The sequence below is a fragment of the Rhinolophus hipposideros genome (genome assembly GCF_964194185.1).
Source record: "Rhinolophus hipposideros genome assembly, chromosome: 15".
In the NCBI taxonomy this organism is placed as follows: domain Eukaryota; kingdom Metazoa; phylum Chordata; class Mammalia; order Chiroptera; family Rhinolophidae; genus Rhinolophus; species Rhinolophus hipposideros.
In genome coordinates this window covers 12,840,188-12,857,916 of record NC_138061.1, presented here as the reverse complement: position 1 = coordinate 12,857,916, position 17,729 = coordinate 12,840,188, and the positions used below count along the sequence as shown (strand labels likewise).

At 32.8% G+C, this 17,729-nt stretch overlaps 1 protein-coding gene across 3 annotated transcripts in view; it reads left to right on the top strand.

The window, feature by feature from the left end:
* ATRNL1 (attractin like 1) overlaps positions 1–17,729 on the top strand; it is a 579,923-nt gene that overhangs the window by 193,906 nt on the left and 368,288 nt on the right. For all 3 annotated transcript variants that reach the window (XM_081075162.1, XM_081075163.1, XM_081075164.1), the window contains exons 22-24: positions 3,910–4,004; positions 12,392–12,470; positions 14,415–14,572. In XM_081075162.1, coding sequence (XP_080931288.1) covers positions 3,910–4,004; positions 12,392–12,470; positions 14,415–14,572 — 332 coding nt within the window. The remainder of the gene's footprint in view (positions 1–3,909; positions 4,005–12,391; positions 12,471–14,414; positions 14,573–17,729) is intronic.

The window sequence follows — 17,729 nt, the reverse complement described above, 5'->3', positions numbered from 1 at the left end:
TTAAAAATTCTTTTTTCTTTTTACTGTTCTGATTGGGTGTGTTCTGCTACCTTGTCTTCCAAATCACTGATTTGATCTTTTGTTTCATCTAGTCTGCTGGTGATTCCTTCTAGTGCATTCTTCATTTTAGTTATTATATTCTTTGCTTTTGACTGGTTCTTTTTTATGGTTTCTATGTCCTTTTTTATGCTCGTTGTCTCTTTGTTGAAGTTCTCACTAAGTTCTTTGTGGATCCTTATAATCATTGTTTTGAACTCTGTCTCTGGTAGGTTGCTTGCCTCCATTTTGTGTAGTTCTTTTTCTGACATTTTCTCCTGTTCTTTCATTTGGAATGTATTTCTTTGTTTCCTCATTTTGGCTGCCTGTCTGTGTTTGTTTCTATTTATTAGGTAGATCTTCTATATCTCTCAGTCTTGGCCAGGTGGCCTTATGTAGAAGATGTCCTGTGGGGCCCAGTGGCACAGTCTCCCTAGTCACTTGCTCTGGTTGCTCCAGGAGTGTCCCTTGTGGGGGATGTGAGTGCCCTCTTGTTATAGTTAAGTCTGGCACATCAGTTGAGTTGACACATCAGGGCGGGATTGGCCCTGAGGCTGACTGGCTGTGGTGTTTGGTCACATCCACAGCTTGCAGGCTGCTATTTGGGGGTCTTACCCCACTGCGTGGGATTTGCACCAGTGAGTTCTGGTGCCTTTTGAGACTACCCTTTGTGTGTACCACTTGTGGGGCTAAGTGGGCGATGCTCTACTATGGTCTGAAGCCAACCTCCAAGTATGTTGGTTCTGGGGCCTCTTGGGAAAGCCTCCTGTGTCGGCTCTGGTCAGCCATTGCCTGTGTCTTCCCATGAGCTGCCTGGTGGGAACTACAAAGTGATCCACAGTTGTTCACTGCCTGTGCTAAACCTGGAGGCACATGGGAGAGGCCACACTGAGAACTGAAGATGGGTGTCACCAGTACTGGGCCTGAGGTAGCTCCACAGTAAGCCAGGATATCCCAAGGCCTGATGCCATCTGCTGGCTCCCTTAAGGTTCAGCTACTGATAAAGTCACTGTAGTACATGAATTGGATGAGGCAGGGTCTCAGGGAATCCCACTAGAGTGGGAGGAGGTGTGGTCACCTGGTTAATGTAAACTCTGGTTTGGTGCCAGTCCTGAGCCTGGAGCAGCTCAGAAAAAGTCTCAGAGCACACCAAAGCCAGTTTCGCTTGCCTGGGGCTCATGGACTCTGATAGTTTTCCAAGAAAGAGTACAATGCTGGTGGGGCTAGATGCTTACAAAGTAAGTGCTTCTAGTGGTGCACGAGTTGCATCAGAATGTGTCCCAGCTGAGTCAGCAGGGCAGAGCAGAAGAGCTCACCAGGCAATCAGATTCCAATTTGGCCTGTGTGGGTGGGCTCAACATAGGAAAGACCGCCCACCTGCCAGCTGCATGGGAAGAGCACCCCTCATCAAGAAAATACCTACTGTCCTCCAGCTCTCGCATTGACATCACACTCCTCCCTCTGATGTCCTCAAGTCACCGTCCCTCTGCCAGAGGCCAGGGTGAGTGCCTGGGAGTGAGAGAGTTTGTGCGCAGGCCATTTTATGAGGACATTTGGGTTTCCCACAGCCTTCCATCCCATCTGGATGGTTGAAATCCTCACTGTTTTTCACAGCCATATGTTGTGGGAGCTCCCCTTTCTGGCACCAGTATTCCAGGCTTGGGAGCCAGGCGTGGGGCTCGGGCCACTCACTCCTCCAGGAGGAACTTCCACATCCAAGGTACTCTTCCTGATTCTAACTGTCATGTGGATGTTTGGGGCCAGGCTGTTTCACATCTTTGCTCCTCCTGCCAGTCTTGACATGGTTTCTTCTTTATATCCTTAGTGACAAAACTTTTTTTCAGCCAGACTACAGATGGTTCACCAGGTTGATTGTTTTATAATTTAGTTGTAATTTTAATGTGTTCACTGAAGGAAGCGCATACAGCATTTATCTCCTCCGCCATCTTGGATGTCTCTACTACTCACTTTCTTAAACACTATGTTTACTTGACTGCATGATATTAAATTCTGATTTGATTCCTATCAGTCTCCTTTGTGGGCTCCTCCTGAGCAGCTGTTTATTTCACATTGGTATGCCTTAGGGCTCATCCCTTAGACCTCTTTTCTATTTACAACTTATGATTTCATTTGGCTAAAGTGCTTTAAATGTAAAATATTGGTAATTTGCACATTGTTATCTAATAGACATGCTCTGGACCTGTACTCAACAGATCACTTGAACATTCAATATGTAACTCAAATTTAACTTCTTCAAAACTAAGCTCCTAATTATTCCCCAACTCCCAACGAATAAAACTTATTCTTACCCATCTCAGCTAATGCTGACATTATGCTTGCTCTTGGGCCTGAAAACTTTTACCTGTTTTTCTTTCAAATGCTGCCTTTGTTTTGAGCGAATCCTATTTGTTTTTACCTTTCAAATACATTCTGTGTATCTGACCTCTTTTCTTGTCCTTCATGGCTACAACCCTTGCCCATCAACTCATGCCTGTATTCTTGCCACGGCCTCTTCACAAGAATCACAGTTAAGGCTTGTTCTTTCTTGGAGGTTTTGTACTTGTTACTCTGCCTGGATTACATTTCCTCTACTAAACTCCATGGCTTACTATCTTTGATCTTTAAATCTTCCTTCTCAAAACTGTAAGCACACTTATATTCCAACGACAGTTTCTCTCCTTTTCACTGGTTTGTTATTATCCAAGACATATCATCTTTTGTACTATGTACTTAAATTATTTATTAATTTTCGATGTGCAACTAATAGACTATACGTTGCATGAAAATAGAAAATTTTATTTTTTATCTCCAGAGCCTAGAACAACAATGGCCCATTGAATTTTCTGGCAGTCAAATGAAAATAGGAAATATGGCCATTGTATAATTCTCATTTGCATGCATAAGGATGCCTATAAATTCGTAGAAACACAAAGTATTGCCTTATACTAAGTTATACAAGAAATACATTGAGTGGATCTTGTAAAGTATATGGTAAGCGACATCAAGGATGAAACCTTGATGTTTTCAACAGTAAGTCCAGTGATATTATTCTTATCTTTACTTTTTATTTTATTAGTGTTTAGTTGCTGAGGGCATAACATGAAAGTTCTGTATCCCCAAAATAGAAACCTTCCATTTGAAATAATTTGAAATATATTTTTATAAATGTGGCAGCTTAATATTATGAGTACTACTTCACTCTTGGGAAGCTACTCATGACCTATCACATTCAAGGGATTCACCTTGGTTTCAGCATTATACCTGGACAAAATTAAAAATTATTTACCCTGGTGTTCTCTTCATCAGTTGTTAATGAGAGTCACTTTTGTAGAATGATATTTACCACACTCATTTTAAAATTACTAAAAGTAAAAATTACTACAATAATTAAGGAATAAATAATTTAATTATAGTATATGATGAAATATTATTTAGCTATTAAAAATCATTTTCTCAAACAATTTTGAATTTATGATAGTAGGATATCAAAATGTCTGCAGGTCTATCTATTTAACAAAATTTTAACTGGAATAAAATGCACCAAAATGTGTTCTGTATTTTTCTCTAGTTGTAAGATTATAGATGACTTGTATTTACTTACTTTTGTATGGTGTCCAGAATGTCTAAAATATTCGTAGAGCTTTTATAATGAAAACAGAAGTAATACATTTTAAAGAATTAAGCCTTCTTCATGTCTATATTTTGTTTTCTGTTGCTTACTGACCAAATTTATATATTTTCTAGTCTTAAATAGGCCATTAATAATTAATGATAATAATTTTCAATACTGATATACAATATTTTTTCACCTAACTTTTGTTTACCAAACAGTTTTTAAAAATACACATCAGTATTGTATTTTTTCCCCTACAGACAGCCTTTTGATTGACTATCAGTTCACCTTCAGCTTATTACAGGAGGACGATCGCCATTATACTGCCATTAACTTCATAGCAAACCCAGAACAGGTGAGAAGATAATTTAACTTGTATAATATAGTTATATTTATATGAAGGGATACAACTTTTTCATCATATTTCATTGTAACTTTTACCTCTTAGAATTACCACACTGTAGGGGTTTTGTAGAACAATTAATCCTGTTAATATTCTTCTTTTCATAAAACTTAGGTGTACTTGTGATTCAGAGATATTTCAGATATTGTGAACAGTCCTACAGTTTAAACAATATATTATTTCTATGAATTTCTATTAATATTTCTATTAATAACTTTCAAATACAGTGTTTATGTTTATAATTATGCTTGTAAACTAGAGTAGTCTTATTTGACACTAATACTCAACATTTAAAACATGCTATAATACTATATATATTTTCTTTTTCTTTTACACCATTACATAGTCAGTTTTCATTGTCATTTTTCTAAATCCAAGTTATATGAACTCTGGCTTGTTTTTTTCTTAATTATTTTTATTGAGATGTAACATTGTGTAAGCTTAAAGTGTACATATGTTGATTTGATACATTTATATATTACAGTGTATTTCCCATCATATTATATATTACAATGTATTTCCCATCATATTATATATTACAATGTATTTCCCATCATATTATATATTACAATGTATTTCCCATCATATTATATATTACAATGTATTTCCCATCATATTATATATTACAATGTATTTCCCATCATATTATATATTACAATGTATTTCCCATCATATTATATATTACAATGTATTTCCCATCATATTATATATTACAATGTATTTCCCATCATATTATATATTACAATGTATTTCCCATCACAGCATATAGCTAACACCTCTAGCGTGTCACACCATTATCATTTCTTCTTTGCGGTGGGCATCATTAAAAGCTAGTCTCTTAGCACCTTTGAAGTTTGTAATACAGTATTGTTCTCTATAATCACTATGCAGTGCGTTAGATCTCTAGGACTTATTTGTCTGCTGGTTGGAAGTCTGTGCCTTTAAACAACGTCTCCCCAATTCGCCCACCCCCTCAGCCCCTGGTAACCACCATTCTGCTATGTGGTTTCACAAGTCGGCTTTTTTGGAGTCCACACAGAAATGAGATCATACAGTATTTGTCTTTCTCTGTCTGACTTAACTCACTTAGCATAATGCAATGCTATCTTTAAGCAACTTACCACATCAGTGATACAATTTTATAAGTTTATGAAGTTTAAATGTATGAAAGATTAATTGGGAATATAAGATCAAACTATAAATCCGAGAAAAGTCTCTAAGTTGGTTTATTAATAACACACGCATATTGCTGTCCATTTGAGACTTTATAAAGTTAAACAAAAGTCCAGGGGATGGAAATACCAACCTTATAGTTTATTTCAATAGAATTTTAGTTCTTTTGAAACTGAAAATAGCTCTTTCTAAATGAAAACGTTTTGTCAAATATTAGAATTACTCTTTTTTGTTTATTGTGGTTATAACATTTAATGTGAGATTTCTCTGTTAACAAGTTTTTAAGAGTATGATACAGTGCAGTGAATGATAGGTACTATTTTATACAGCGATCTCTAGAACTTGTGTTGCATAACTGAAACTATATCCATTATACAACTTCCGATTTTCCCCTCCCCTCGGCCCCTGGCAACTATCGTTCTACTTTCTGCTTCTGTGAGTTAGTCTATTTTAGACACTTTATATAAGTAGAATCATGCAGTATTTGTCCTGTGACTCGCTTATTCCCTTAGCATAATGTCCTCCGGGTTCATCTATATTATCACATACAACAGGATTTCCTTTTTTTTAAGGCTGAGAAATTGAGATGTAATTCACAAATTACATTATACTAGTTTCAGGTATATAACATGATTTCATATCTGTATGTATTGTGAAATGATCACCACATAAGTCTAGTAAAAATATCCCTCACCTACATTGTTATAAAAATATTTTCTCGTGATGAGGTCTTTTAAGATTTATCCTCTTAGCAACTTTTAAGTATACAGTACAGTATTATTAACTATAGTCACCATGCTGTACATTATATCCAAATGACATTTATTTTATAGCTAGAAGTTTGTACTTCTTAACCACCTGCACCCATTTGCCTACTCCCTCTTCGCCACCCCTGCCACCACCAATCTGTTCTCTGTATCCACGAGCTTGGGTTTTTGTTTGTTTGTTTGTTTTTGATTTTTTGTTTTGTTTGTTTTGTTTGTTTTGTTTTTTAAATTCCACATATAACTAAGTCATAGGGTATTTGTCTTTTTCTGTCTGACTTATTTCACTTAACATAATGCCCTGAAGTACCATCCATATTGTTGTAATTAGCAAGATATCCTTTTTTAATGATTATACGATGTTGTATATATCCATTCATCCATCAGTGGACACTTAGGTTGCTTCTATATCTTGGTTATTGTAAATAATGCCGCAGCGAACATGTGAATGCATACAGCTTTTTCAGTTAGTGCTTTTGGTTGTTTTGGACAAATACCCAGAGTGGAATTGCTGTGTTATATGGTAGTTTTATTTGGAAAATTTTGAGAAACCTCCATACTGTCTTCAATAGTGGCTGCACTAATTTACAATCCCACCGATAGCGCACAAGGGTTTCTGTAAATAAGATTTCTGCCCCTTTCTCTTGTGCTCCTCTTTCTGGGATTCTCATAATGCATATATTCACTCTTTTGATGGTATCCCATAAGTCTGCTAGGCTTTCATTATTCTTTTTCATTCTTTTTGCTCTTCTGACTGAATAATTTCAAATGATTTACCTTCAAATGCACTGATCTTTCTTCTGTCTGGTCAAGTGTGTTATTGAAGCTCTATATTGAATTTTTCAGTTTAATTACATTCTTCTGGTCCAGAATTTATAATTTATTCTTTTTTATGATTGTATCTCTGTTCGTATTTTCATTGTGTTCATGTGTCGTTTACTTGATTGCATTTAGTTCTCTTTCTGTGGTCTCTTATCATTCCCTTTTAGCTTCTTTAATACAATCATTTTGAATTCTTTGTCAGGCAATTCTAGAGCTCCATTTCTTTAGGGTTAGTCACTGGACATTTACTCTCTTCCTTTGGTTGAGTCATATTTGCCTGATTCTTCATTTTCCTTGTAGCTTGCATTGGTGTCTGTGTGTTTGAAGAAATAGCTACTTCTTCCAGTCTGAGTGGCTTCAAAAGGTAAAGACCTTCACCAGTCAGCCCAGCTAGAGATACTGGGAACATCTCACACCTTTTCTATGGATGATCATACTCTACTCTTTTTCCTTCCTGGGGGAGAAGTCTCAGGGTTGTGTGCTTTTTCTTAGTCTTGCATAGCTACACTGGCCTCAATAAACTGCTCACCGCTTTTCCCAAGGGTAGTACACTGAAAGGTCAGGATGTTGGTGGCACATTGAACTCCTTTCCATCCCTCCTCAGGGAGAAGTTTTAGGGTCATGTACCTTCTCTTAATTTCACAGAGCAATGATGGCTGTAGTCAGCTGTGCACCCTCTTCCCCATGAGCAGTGCACAGTAAATCTACGATGTTGGATGTATGTCCCATTCCTCTCCCTCCCTCTTGGGGGAAGTCTCAGGATTGTATGCCTTCTCCCAGTCTTGCTGCTTAATGTTGGCTGCAATAAGCCACCCACTTATTTCCTTTGTTTTCAGCTGCCATCAGATGTCTGCACTATGTTTGTTCTCTGAGAGTTCTGGGATCTTTTGGGTAGTACCATGAAGGCCAAGGATTTTGGATGCGTGTTACACTGTTTTTTTTCCCTGAGGGATAAATTATAGGCTGAGGTGAGCTCTCTGATTCTGAGTTATGCTGGGGGAAGATAGTGGTGATAGATAGTGGTGATGGCTGGAGGAAGGGCTTATGTGGGTAAAGTGAAATTGCTCTTCTTACCCATTATGATGTGACTATCCTCGGTTTTGTATTCATCTTTGGTACTGCTACTTCCTAAGTGGACTTTGGTCCTCTCATATAGGTATTTCGGTCCACATGTCATCTTTAAATTGGTGTTTTTATGGGGGATAAGGGCTAATATTTCCTATTCTGCTATCTTGCTGATGATACTCTTTATTGCTGTATTTTTATTATATAGTAATCATTTTTATTAAATCCATATGTATTTTAATAGTTTTTTAAGTAGGTGAAAATGCAGAAAGTGTTCTGACATTTGCTAGCTTCTATCCTCCAAAATATTTTATTGGGCTTGCCAACAAGTATTATGATTTCTTAAATTTTCCTTTTCTAGTAAAATAGGATCTCTTCTTACAAAAAATGCAGCAGTTCATTTTATGTTGCTCTTTATTCTTTAGATTTTAAGGAATGGCTATATTCTTGGGAATACATTTAATACTTTGACTTTGAAGTAGTGATTTTAAAAGATGTTTCAAGTATAATTCTCTCTTCACTGATATGTGTTTTTATAAAGACATATTAAAAAGTATGTCAGAAACTGCACTCATCAGTGTGATACGAAAGTTTTCATAAGTGCATTATAATCACTACTGACTTCTTTTTTATTCTGGTAATATAGGCATGGAATACAATTTATTACTCTAACCATTTTTAGATGTAAAATTCAGTGACATTAAGTACATTTACAAAGTTGTGCCACCATCACCATTATCTATCACCAAAATTTTTCATCATTCCAAACAGAATCTGTAAATCCAGTAAGCAGTGATTCCCCATTCGTCTCTTCCCTCCAGGCCCTGCTATCCTTCAGTCTACTTCTGTCTCTCTGAATTTGTGTGTTATCGGTACCTCCTGTGTAATCATACAACATTTGTCTTTTTGTGTCTTGCTTATTTCACTTAGCCTAATGTTTCCAAAGTTGATCCATGATGTAGCATGTGTCAAAATTTCATTCTTTACCATTGGCTTCTTAAATGTTTAATAGTAATTACAAACTTGTAGAGTTTTTTTGAGGGTATAAGAAATTTAAAATAAGTGGGTTATCTGACTCAAAATGTGAATAATATTATCCATAGTGTCATGCACATAGGTCCAGATTAACCATAATTCTAGTTTGCTTCTCTCTTGACTGAGAGACTGTTTGCTTCTCTTCTTGACTGAAGAAGGAGACTCTCCTCTCCTTCTTCAATTTCTAGTAATCCTTGAGTGCTTCCAAATGTTACAGCTTTCAGTTTTACTTTCTACTGTCTTGTCCAATTGTAGCCAATAGCCCAGACACATGTTCTTTGAAAGTATAGGATGTTAAACTATCATGAGATGCCATGAAGAATGCTTATAACATTGTTATATATAATTTATCATTATCATTTTTAGTTAAAGAGTTATTCAACATAGCACAGTTTCATAACACAGATCAGGGCTTCCTACTCATCCTACAAAAATAAACAATAAAAAATAGTTACCTTAATTATTTATGCATTTAATTCATTTTAACAATAGATTTAATTCTAATCTACTATACATCACTTCTAGCCAGTGCTTTCATGTGAACCATTTCTGGGGTAGTTTCCTATATAACATGATCTTGCCTAATTTATCCACATCTAACCAACTGTGTTCTAAATGACTAATTTTGTCATTTACTATGGTAATTACAATATTGCTTCTTTCAGTGCAGCATTGTTTTGTCTTGACCTTCTATGCATTTTATAGGGTTTTAATTATGGTACCACATATTTCAGTAAAGCCTAATCTTGGAATTGATAGAATATGAACTAAAATTTCAAGAAGAGTTTTATAGTTTTCTATATCATTTGGAAATTTTTATAACCTTTTTAGCAACAACAGCGGTTATTCTCATAATTCCTCTACCCAAAATGAAGCACATAATCATGAAGATGTGATGTCAAGATAAAAATAATGATTTAAGCTTTCTTGAAAAAGAAAGTGCACTGTTTCTACCTTACTTTGTTTTTATAAAAAAGAAACTATTTTTGAATCACTCATTAATAATAAAAAAACAGCTCCTCTCAGATGTTGGCAAGCATGCCCTCTTTCTAGGTCCCCTGGTGAAAATGAAGAAGAAGAAAAAGAGGAAAAGAAGACATCCTGTGTCATTAGACCTAATAATGCCAACAACACTACCGTTAGCTTGTAATCATGCTGTTTTTCAAGAAATTATCTTGTTTAATGTTCACAATTCTCTAGGGTGGTCATCACATCTTCATTTTAGAGATGAGGAAACTGATTTTTCAGGAAGGACAAGTAGCTTTCCCCAAACCAATCCGCACATATGTTAGAGCTAAGATTTGAACCCAAGGTCATCTGACTAAACAATGCATACTGTTCATTAATTAATTTCATTGCCTCATGAACATGATTTAATGAATATGAAGCAGTAATTGATTTTTAGGTCTGGTTAGTTCATTCTGATGACATAAATCAATATTTGTCACCAGAAATGTTTCTTCTTCATGAGACATTATATACCGGGGCTGCCAAAAGAAAATGTACACAAGTAGACACTTTGGTCAGCGTTGCTCAAGCAGTAGTTCGCTGTAATCAGAAGTGTCTGGACGCTGATGGAAACCACTTTGAGCACCTCTTGTAATTGCAGAAGTCAAATGTGACTTGTATTCATCTTTTGTTATCGGTATATATTGATTTATATATATATATATACAATTTATATTTATATATAAAATTTTAATACATTTTTCCTTTCTTAAAATGTGTATACGTTGTTTTTGTACTTTCTGTACATGTTGAAATAGATGTTGCTTACTACACCTGAGCAATATAATGTATCGAATAGACCTAGTAACGTGCTTACATAAAAGCGTTTTGTATTTATTACTAGAGTCATTAGTAGTGACATTATCTTGAATCCTTGTCAGATATTTTCACTCCTATTATCAAAAAAGTAGGAAGGTCTCAAGAAATTTGACATTTTTGCGGTACATATTGTGGAAGGTATCTTAACAGTTTATCAATAGGGCTCAGTAAGTTAGCTTCCTTCTTACTTTCACGTACTCATTTATGAGTATGACTTGATAGATAATGCAGTATCCTTCTGAAATATTATATGTATTTAAAGTCCCAGGCTTTATTTTTCTTTGATTATTTTGAATTCTCAGATGCTATCTCTGCAGTGTGACTGAGCACTACCTTGAAACATCTGTATGACAGTCATTCAACCTTATTATAATACAAATTTTGCATGTTCTTTTGAGATGACTGTTCTTCTTGAATCTATATTTTCTTCCTGGAAACTGTGAAGAGAATGCCTTCTCATAGTTATGGAAAATTACTAATAATTTTTCTTAGAGACCCAGCTGTCACACTATGGAAATCATTACGAATAGATGCTATGTGGAGGTGAAAACTTAGTTCTTAGTGTACCTTTTAAGTAAGATGACTATCACACATCATCCGGCAATCGTTGCCTTTTATGGTGCTCCTTCTTTCTACTTCTGTCCATCAAGGAAGGACCATGTCCTTTAGTCAATTTTCCTTTAAGCCTGTTAACATTAGATATAGGGAGCTTAATTGCTTACAGACTTATTTTCTCGAAGAGCCACCTAGAAAATTAGAGATGTGTTTTCTATTGGCTTACCTGCTTTATCTTATTTAGAAAAAAATAGTAACATGAGGTAATTTATTTACTTATTTTTTTAGTAGCCAGGTCTCACCTAGTAGTATAGCTCTTTGTAAGGTCATTTCATGTTTAAAACATAGCACAACACACTCAATATCTGAAGCTAAACCTATTCGATATAACTATCATTCTTTGTGTTTCTGCAGGACTCAATAGTTATAATCATAGGTACTTTCCCTTTCTCATTTCTTGGAGTAAGATAATAAATCATATTTAAATAAATCTTTTAGACATTTTTTCCCTTGAAATTAAATGGAAAGGGTCTGTACTCTACTAATGAATGACAAGAAATAGGCCAACTGACATAAATTCTTCAGTGTTCCTCTGTACAGATGTTTAAATGATGTGATATCCTCTTTTTTCATAGGAGGCTCATTATTTTTACCTGAAATTTTAATATAAATATCTTAAGCATTCTTTAACTAGAAAAAGTATATAAAGTAATACAATAGGCAACCAAGTCTTTCAATGAAACAGACGTATAATGCTGTGAAATTATTGGACTAACCCAAACTTTTATCATTTAAATATTAACTACAGATAAGCAAAGAAAATTAAAATACAAATATTGAATTACCGTAGCCTCTGCTTTACACACAGAAAGCCAAATTTTAGTAGAGAAGATAAATGGGAACCTTAAATCTACCTTTGAATCTATCATATATATATTTTTTATTAAAAGAGTACAATTGACATTCTAGTTATTCAGTTGAATATTGATGTAATGTATATAGTTTGAGAAATAATAGCATGGGCATAATTAAAACATTGAACATATCTGTCTAGTATAATTTGATTTTTTTAAATCATAATATTTTCTTTCTTGGCAGTCAAACAAAAATTTGGATATTTCAATTAATGCATCAAACAACTTTAATCTCAACATTACATGGTCAGTCGGTTCAACAGGTAAGAGAATTTTATTGTCATGTGCCTTTCACAACTGTTTGTATATAGAAGGTGTTTAACATGACCTTTTACTATGAATTTAAATAATTGAAATTAAAAAAATATTGTATACCCAATCATTGTGCCATTTCAAGTAAAAGTAATAAGTAGCATTATAAATAAAACTTCATTACTTTGTTAAATTTCTCCCTTACTCAATTAAAATTAGACAGGTAACAAATATTGTACACTACTTAATTTTTTTAAATGGCTGTATTATGAATTGCTGATTTTAATTAACATGATTTTTTTAATCTAAGGAGACAGATTTCAATTATTTGATTCACTATTGAAACTATAAATTTAATTATTAAACTTATATTGATATAAAACAACAGAATTCTTCAGTGAATGATGATAAACTAACAACTTATCTATTACTTTCAAACTTAGAAATATACCCTTTCCACCTTTGTCAGCTTTGGTATTGAGAGAGGGTAAAAAGAACTTAAGCCTACACTTAATATGTCTTCCATAATTAGGTTTATAAGTTGAAATTGTTGACTTCTAAAAAATATAACTAAGAAGTACAAATGTATATGTTGGATTTTGCAAAAGCTTACGTTTCATATTTACATTTTAGGTAATTCCTCTGCTTTCTGTTTTGTGTATCAAAGATATACTATTGCATAAAAGTACTGGAAACTTTTTTCATGAAAGTATTCCATATTTGATTTTTTTAAAATAGAGTTATTATGCTATTTTAGTATGTAGGATCATGAAAACATAGAATTCAAGAATGATGAGGTCTTTGGTGTTCCAAAACCTGTGTTAAACGTGTTAAAAATGAGGAGTTCAGGTAAACATACAGATATTTTGTTAAAATAGTGCAAACATATAGTAAAATATGAGCACCATGAGTTTCAATAATTAAGAATTCATGATAACTTGAACAGCTAATTTGAAATTTACTTCTGTGTAATAAACTGGCTCTATAAGAGTTTTAAATTTTTCAACAAAAATGTATAAAACCTCTGTAATCACTTTAGAACACTGATTTTAGTATGCAAGAAATCATTTGGAGCTTTCGATACCCAGAACGAAATGTCAGAAAATTTTATTTATCAGGTTGCGAGATAGGGTCAGGAAATCTGCATTTTTAAAAAAGCATCCAAGACAATTTTGGAATAATGATCAGTTAGAAATTAATTCAGTTGCTTAATATGCTAATTGTAATTATTTTTACTGTTTGTTAAGGGGGAGGGCTTGGTAAGATTGTTGGAAATGCTTTATTTCATTTAGTTAATTTCAGTAAACATTTATTGAGTACCCAGTATTTGTTTAACTAATTGAGCATTTAGCTCATGTTTTAAATTATAGCCTCCTCCCAGTTTATTCAAAGTAGTGATGGTTCAGTTTGCAATAAGACAAATAAACTGTTTTTTTTTTCCTCCATTTTTTAATTCAGTTGAGACATGCTAAATATGGCCTGATTTATTTTGAAAGGCCCTAGGGAGTAGTAAATAGAAAAGAACTCAGTATCTGGAACCAAATATACCTGAGATCCAAAAAGGAATTTACCTTTCAGTAGCTATAAACTTGAGGCAAGTGCTTTAATATTTCTGACACTTAAGTTTTAATTTGAAAAATAGGAATGGAACACCTCTGGAATAAAATTATTATTAGAAAAGAATATCAAGTCTCTAAGCCAGTGCCTAGTACATAGCACAAAATCAGTGGTATCATTTTTCAAAAGGATTTTTATACTAAATTTGTTCCATTTTATTTATGACATCTTATTTTTTCTTGTCATTCTAAATTGTAAACATGAGTTTATTTTGCTAATTATGTTGTTATAAGTACAGCTATAAAAATAAGTGGGTATGATATATGTTTTTAAATTCATAAAGATCTTTATTTACTAATATGGATTATTTAATTTTGTTGTTATTATTTACATTTTAGCTGGAACAATATCTGGGGAGGAGACCCCTATAGTTTCCAAGACTAATATAAAGGAATACAGAGATAGTTTTTCCTATGAAAAATTTAACTTTAGAAGCAATCCTAACATTACATTCTATGTGTACGTCAGCAACTTTTCCTGGCCTATTAAAATACAGGTAAGTGTTAATAGTATTAAATCTAGTGACCATTGAGTATTTTCAGTACAAAAAGAATACTGTTTCTTTCCAAGTGATGAAATAGATTTCTTTGTTTTGAACAATATGAAAACACGTAAGGACCCTTGATAAAAAGGGTACATGAACGTTTGTGATGATTAGTGTCTCCATAATAAACATTCATACAAATAATAGTGAGTCAACCAAAAAAGTACTAATTTTTAGTGAAATTATATTCTAAAAAATGCATCAAACTTGAAATAACTCAAATATTTGGGTTTTCTGATTCATTGTATACTTTAACTGAGGGTTAAGTAGATAAACTTTTCTTAGAACCCCACTTGAAATTATTTGCTGTGTTTAGTGATCTCATTGTTGCTTTAATATACTTAATGTAATTTATATACTTAATGTAATTTAAATTTTCATTAAAAATTTAGGATTAGCAGTACTTAACAGTTCTTTTAAGATCCATTACATCTTATTGTTGATATCTTTATGTAAGGTACATATGTGTTGTATGTTTCATTGTTTAGTGATAAGCTGCTAAAGGCTTCAGATTGTTGCTTGGAAATATTTCAGATGTTCTTTATATCTTGAAATGGTCAAGATTGATGTTCTTAACTTATGCTTTTATGAAAGAAAAGCCTATGTTTTGTAATATTGGGATTTGTTTATTCATTCTTTTATGATTGTTTGATTAGACTGAATTCAAATTAGTTTTTTGAATGCCTCAAGATAGATAGAGCCTCATATGTGACAAGCCTGGTGGTAGGCCAATCTGTTTTAACTTTTTAAAAAAAATATGCAGTTCATTCCTTCTTTTTATATTAATAAATGAAAGCTTATGATCTGTGACTAGAAATTTTGAATGTTTTATTTATATTAATTTCTGTGTGATTTGTGAGAGGACTGCATGATTTTTTAAAATCATGTTTACTGGAGAAATTCTTTCTCCTTATTTATAAGGTTGATTTAACATCTAAATTAAGGAAATTACTTAACTGTTCAAGAATATTAGTACAAATTACTACTCAGTAAATAGTAATGGAAATTAACTTGACAGATTTAGTTTTTCATTATATAGTGATTGATTTAGATGCTAATACAGTCAGAAAATTCCAGAAATATTTTCATATAGTTTTTAAAAATTTTGACATTGAGGATGATGGATGCAACATTTTATTTTCTAAGATTTATACTGAAATATTAATCAGATTTCACTTGGTTTATTTAAATTATGATTGAAGGAGACAAAAGGGATCATCTATAGAGCTTATTAAATAGCAATTATAATTGATATAATTGTTGTTTTCTAATTGTTTCATGCCCTTTATTTCTTTGTTATCTAATTTTATTTTATTTTTAAGCAAATTACATAATTACTTTAGAATGCGCATGAATATTTAATGGTTAGAAACTAACTTTCTGAATAGGATTTTCTTTTGAGAGCATACTAGTAATATGTTCAGGATGCCAAACCAGAATTCGTGTAATAAAGCTGAAATATTCCACTCTCTCAAAATAATAAAATGTGGAAAATAACTGTGATGGTCAAGATAGATAGAGCCTAGTTTCTACTCTGCTTAAAATCTTTACATTAGTCATGAGGAATCTGTTACATTAACGTATATGAGTATGTATCTTTTTTTGTAGGACTATAATAAACTTTCAATTATTCAACATAAAATAGTAAAATTATTTAAATTGAGATTTATTTGCTAATAAAACTGACTTATATTAATTGATTTTTGCATATTTAACCACCCTTGCTATTCAGGGATAAGCTCCACTTGGTTATTTTTTATTATTTCATTTATATGTTGTTAGATTTGATTTGTTAAATTTTTGTTAAGAATTTTTATACCTATGTTAATGAGGGATATTAGTCTGCAGTGCTCTATTCTTATAATCCTGTTTGATTTGGTATTATGGCACTGCTGGCCTTATAAAATGAATTCGGACGTAGTCCTTCCTCTGTAATTTTCTGAAAGAATTTGTGTGGAGTAGATATTATTTCTTTCTTAAATTGTGGTAGAATTCAACATTGAATGTATTTGGACTTGTCATTTTCTTTTTGGAAGGCTTTCACTGCAAATTTAATTTTTAAAAATACATTTAGAACTCTTCTGGTTAGTATTTCTTCTTGAGTGAACTCTGTCAGTTTGTGTCTCTCCCATTTCATCTAGTTTGTAGAACTTTTTGGCAAAAGATTGTTAATAATATTCATATATTATACAGTGATATCATCTCTCTCATTCCTAATATTGGTAATTTGTTTCTCCTCTTTATTTGTTTTTCTTTTCTTGATAAGCCTGGCTAGAGAGATATCAATTTTATTTTATTTTTTTCCTTAAAGAAACAGATTCTTTTGTTTATTTTCTCGATTTTTTTTCTATTTCATTAATTCTCTTTAATTATTCCCTTTCTTTTGCTTACCTTGACTCTTCTTTTTCTGGTTTCTTAAGGTGAATGCTTTCTAATTTCCTTTTTTATTTTCTCATTGATCTATGGATATTTAGAAGTGGGATATTTAATTTCCAACTATTTGGAGAATTTCTAGAAATGTTTCTGTCACTTATCTCTTATTTAATTCCAGTATGGTTACAGAACATATTTTGAATGATTTGAGTTCTTTTAAACTTACTGAGACTCATTTTATGACCCATTGTGTTTGACAGAATAATAATATCTAGTACCATTATCCTACTGCCAAATGGACATCTTTTAACATCGACATGCATATCTGCTGACAATAAATTATATCAGGCTGTATTTCTGAAAAAGTCTTTATTTCACTTTTTGCGTTGTTAAAGAATTCTAAATTATAGCTTTTTGTTTCATCATTTTAAAGACAGTTTTCCATTGGTTTTTGTTTTTTCGAATGAGAAATCTGCTTTTAACTTTATTGTTCCTTTGTATGTAATGGGTCTTTTTGCTCTTTCTGCATTAAAATTTTTCTCTTTATTATATATTTGGCCTATGTGATTATGATCCACATAAGTGTGGTTTTCTTCATTTCTTGTTTTATTGAGCTTCATAAATCATAAAATTATAATTTTAACCAAATTTAGAAATCTTTCAGCCATTATGTTTCAAAATTTAGTTTCCCACTCCTCCCTTCTCCTTTAGGAATTCCATTTATATGTATATTACA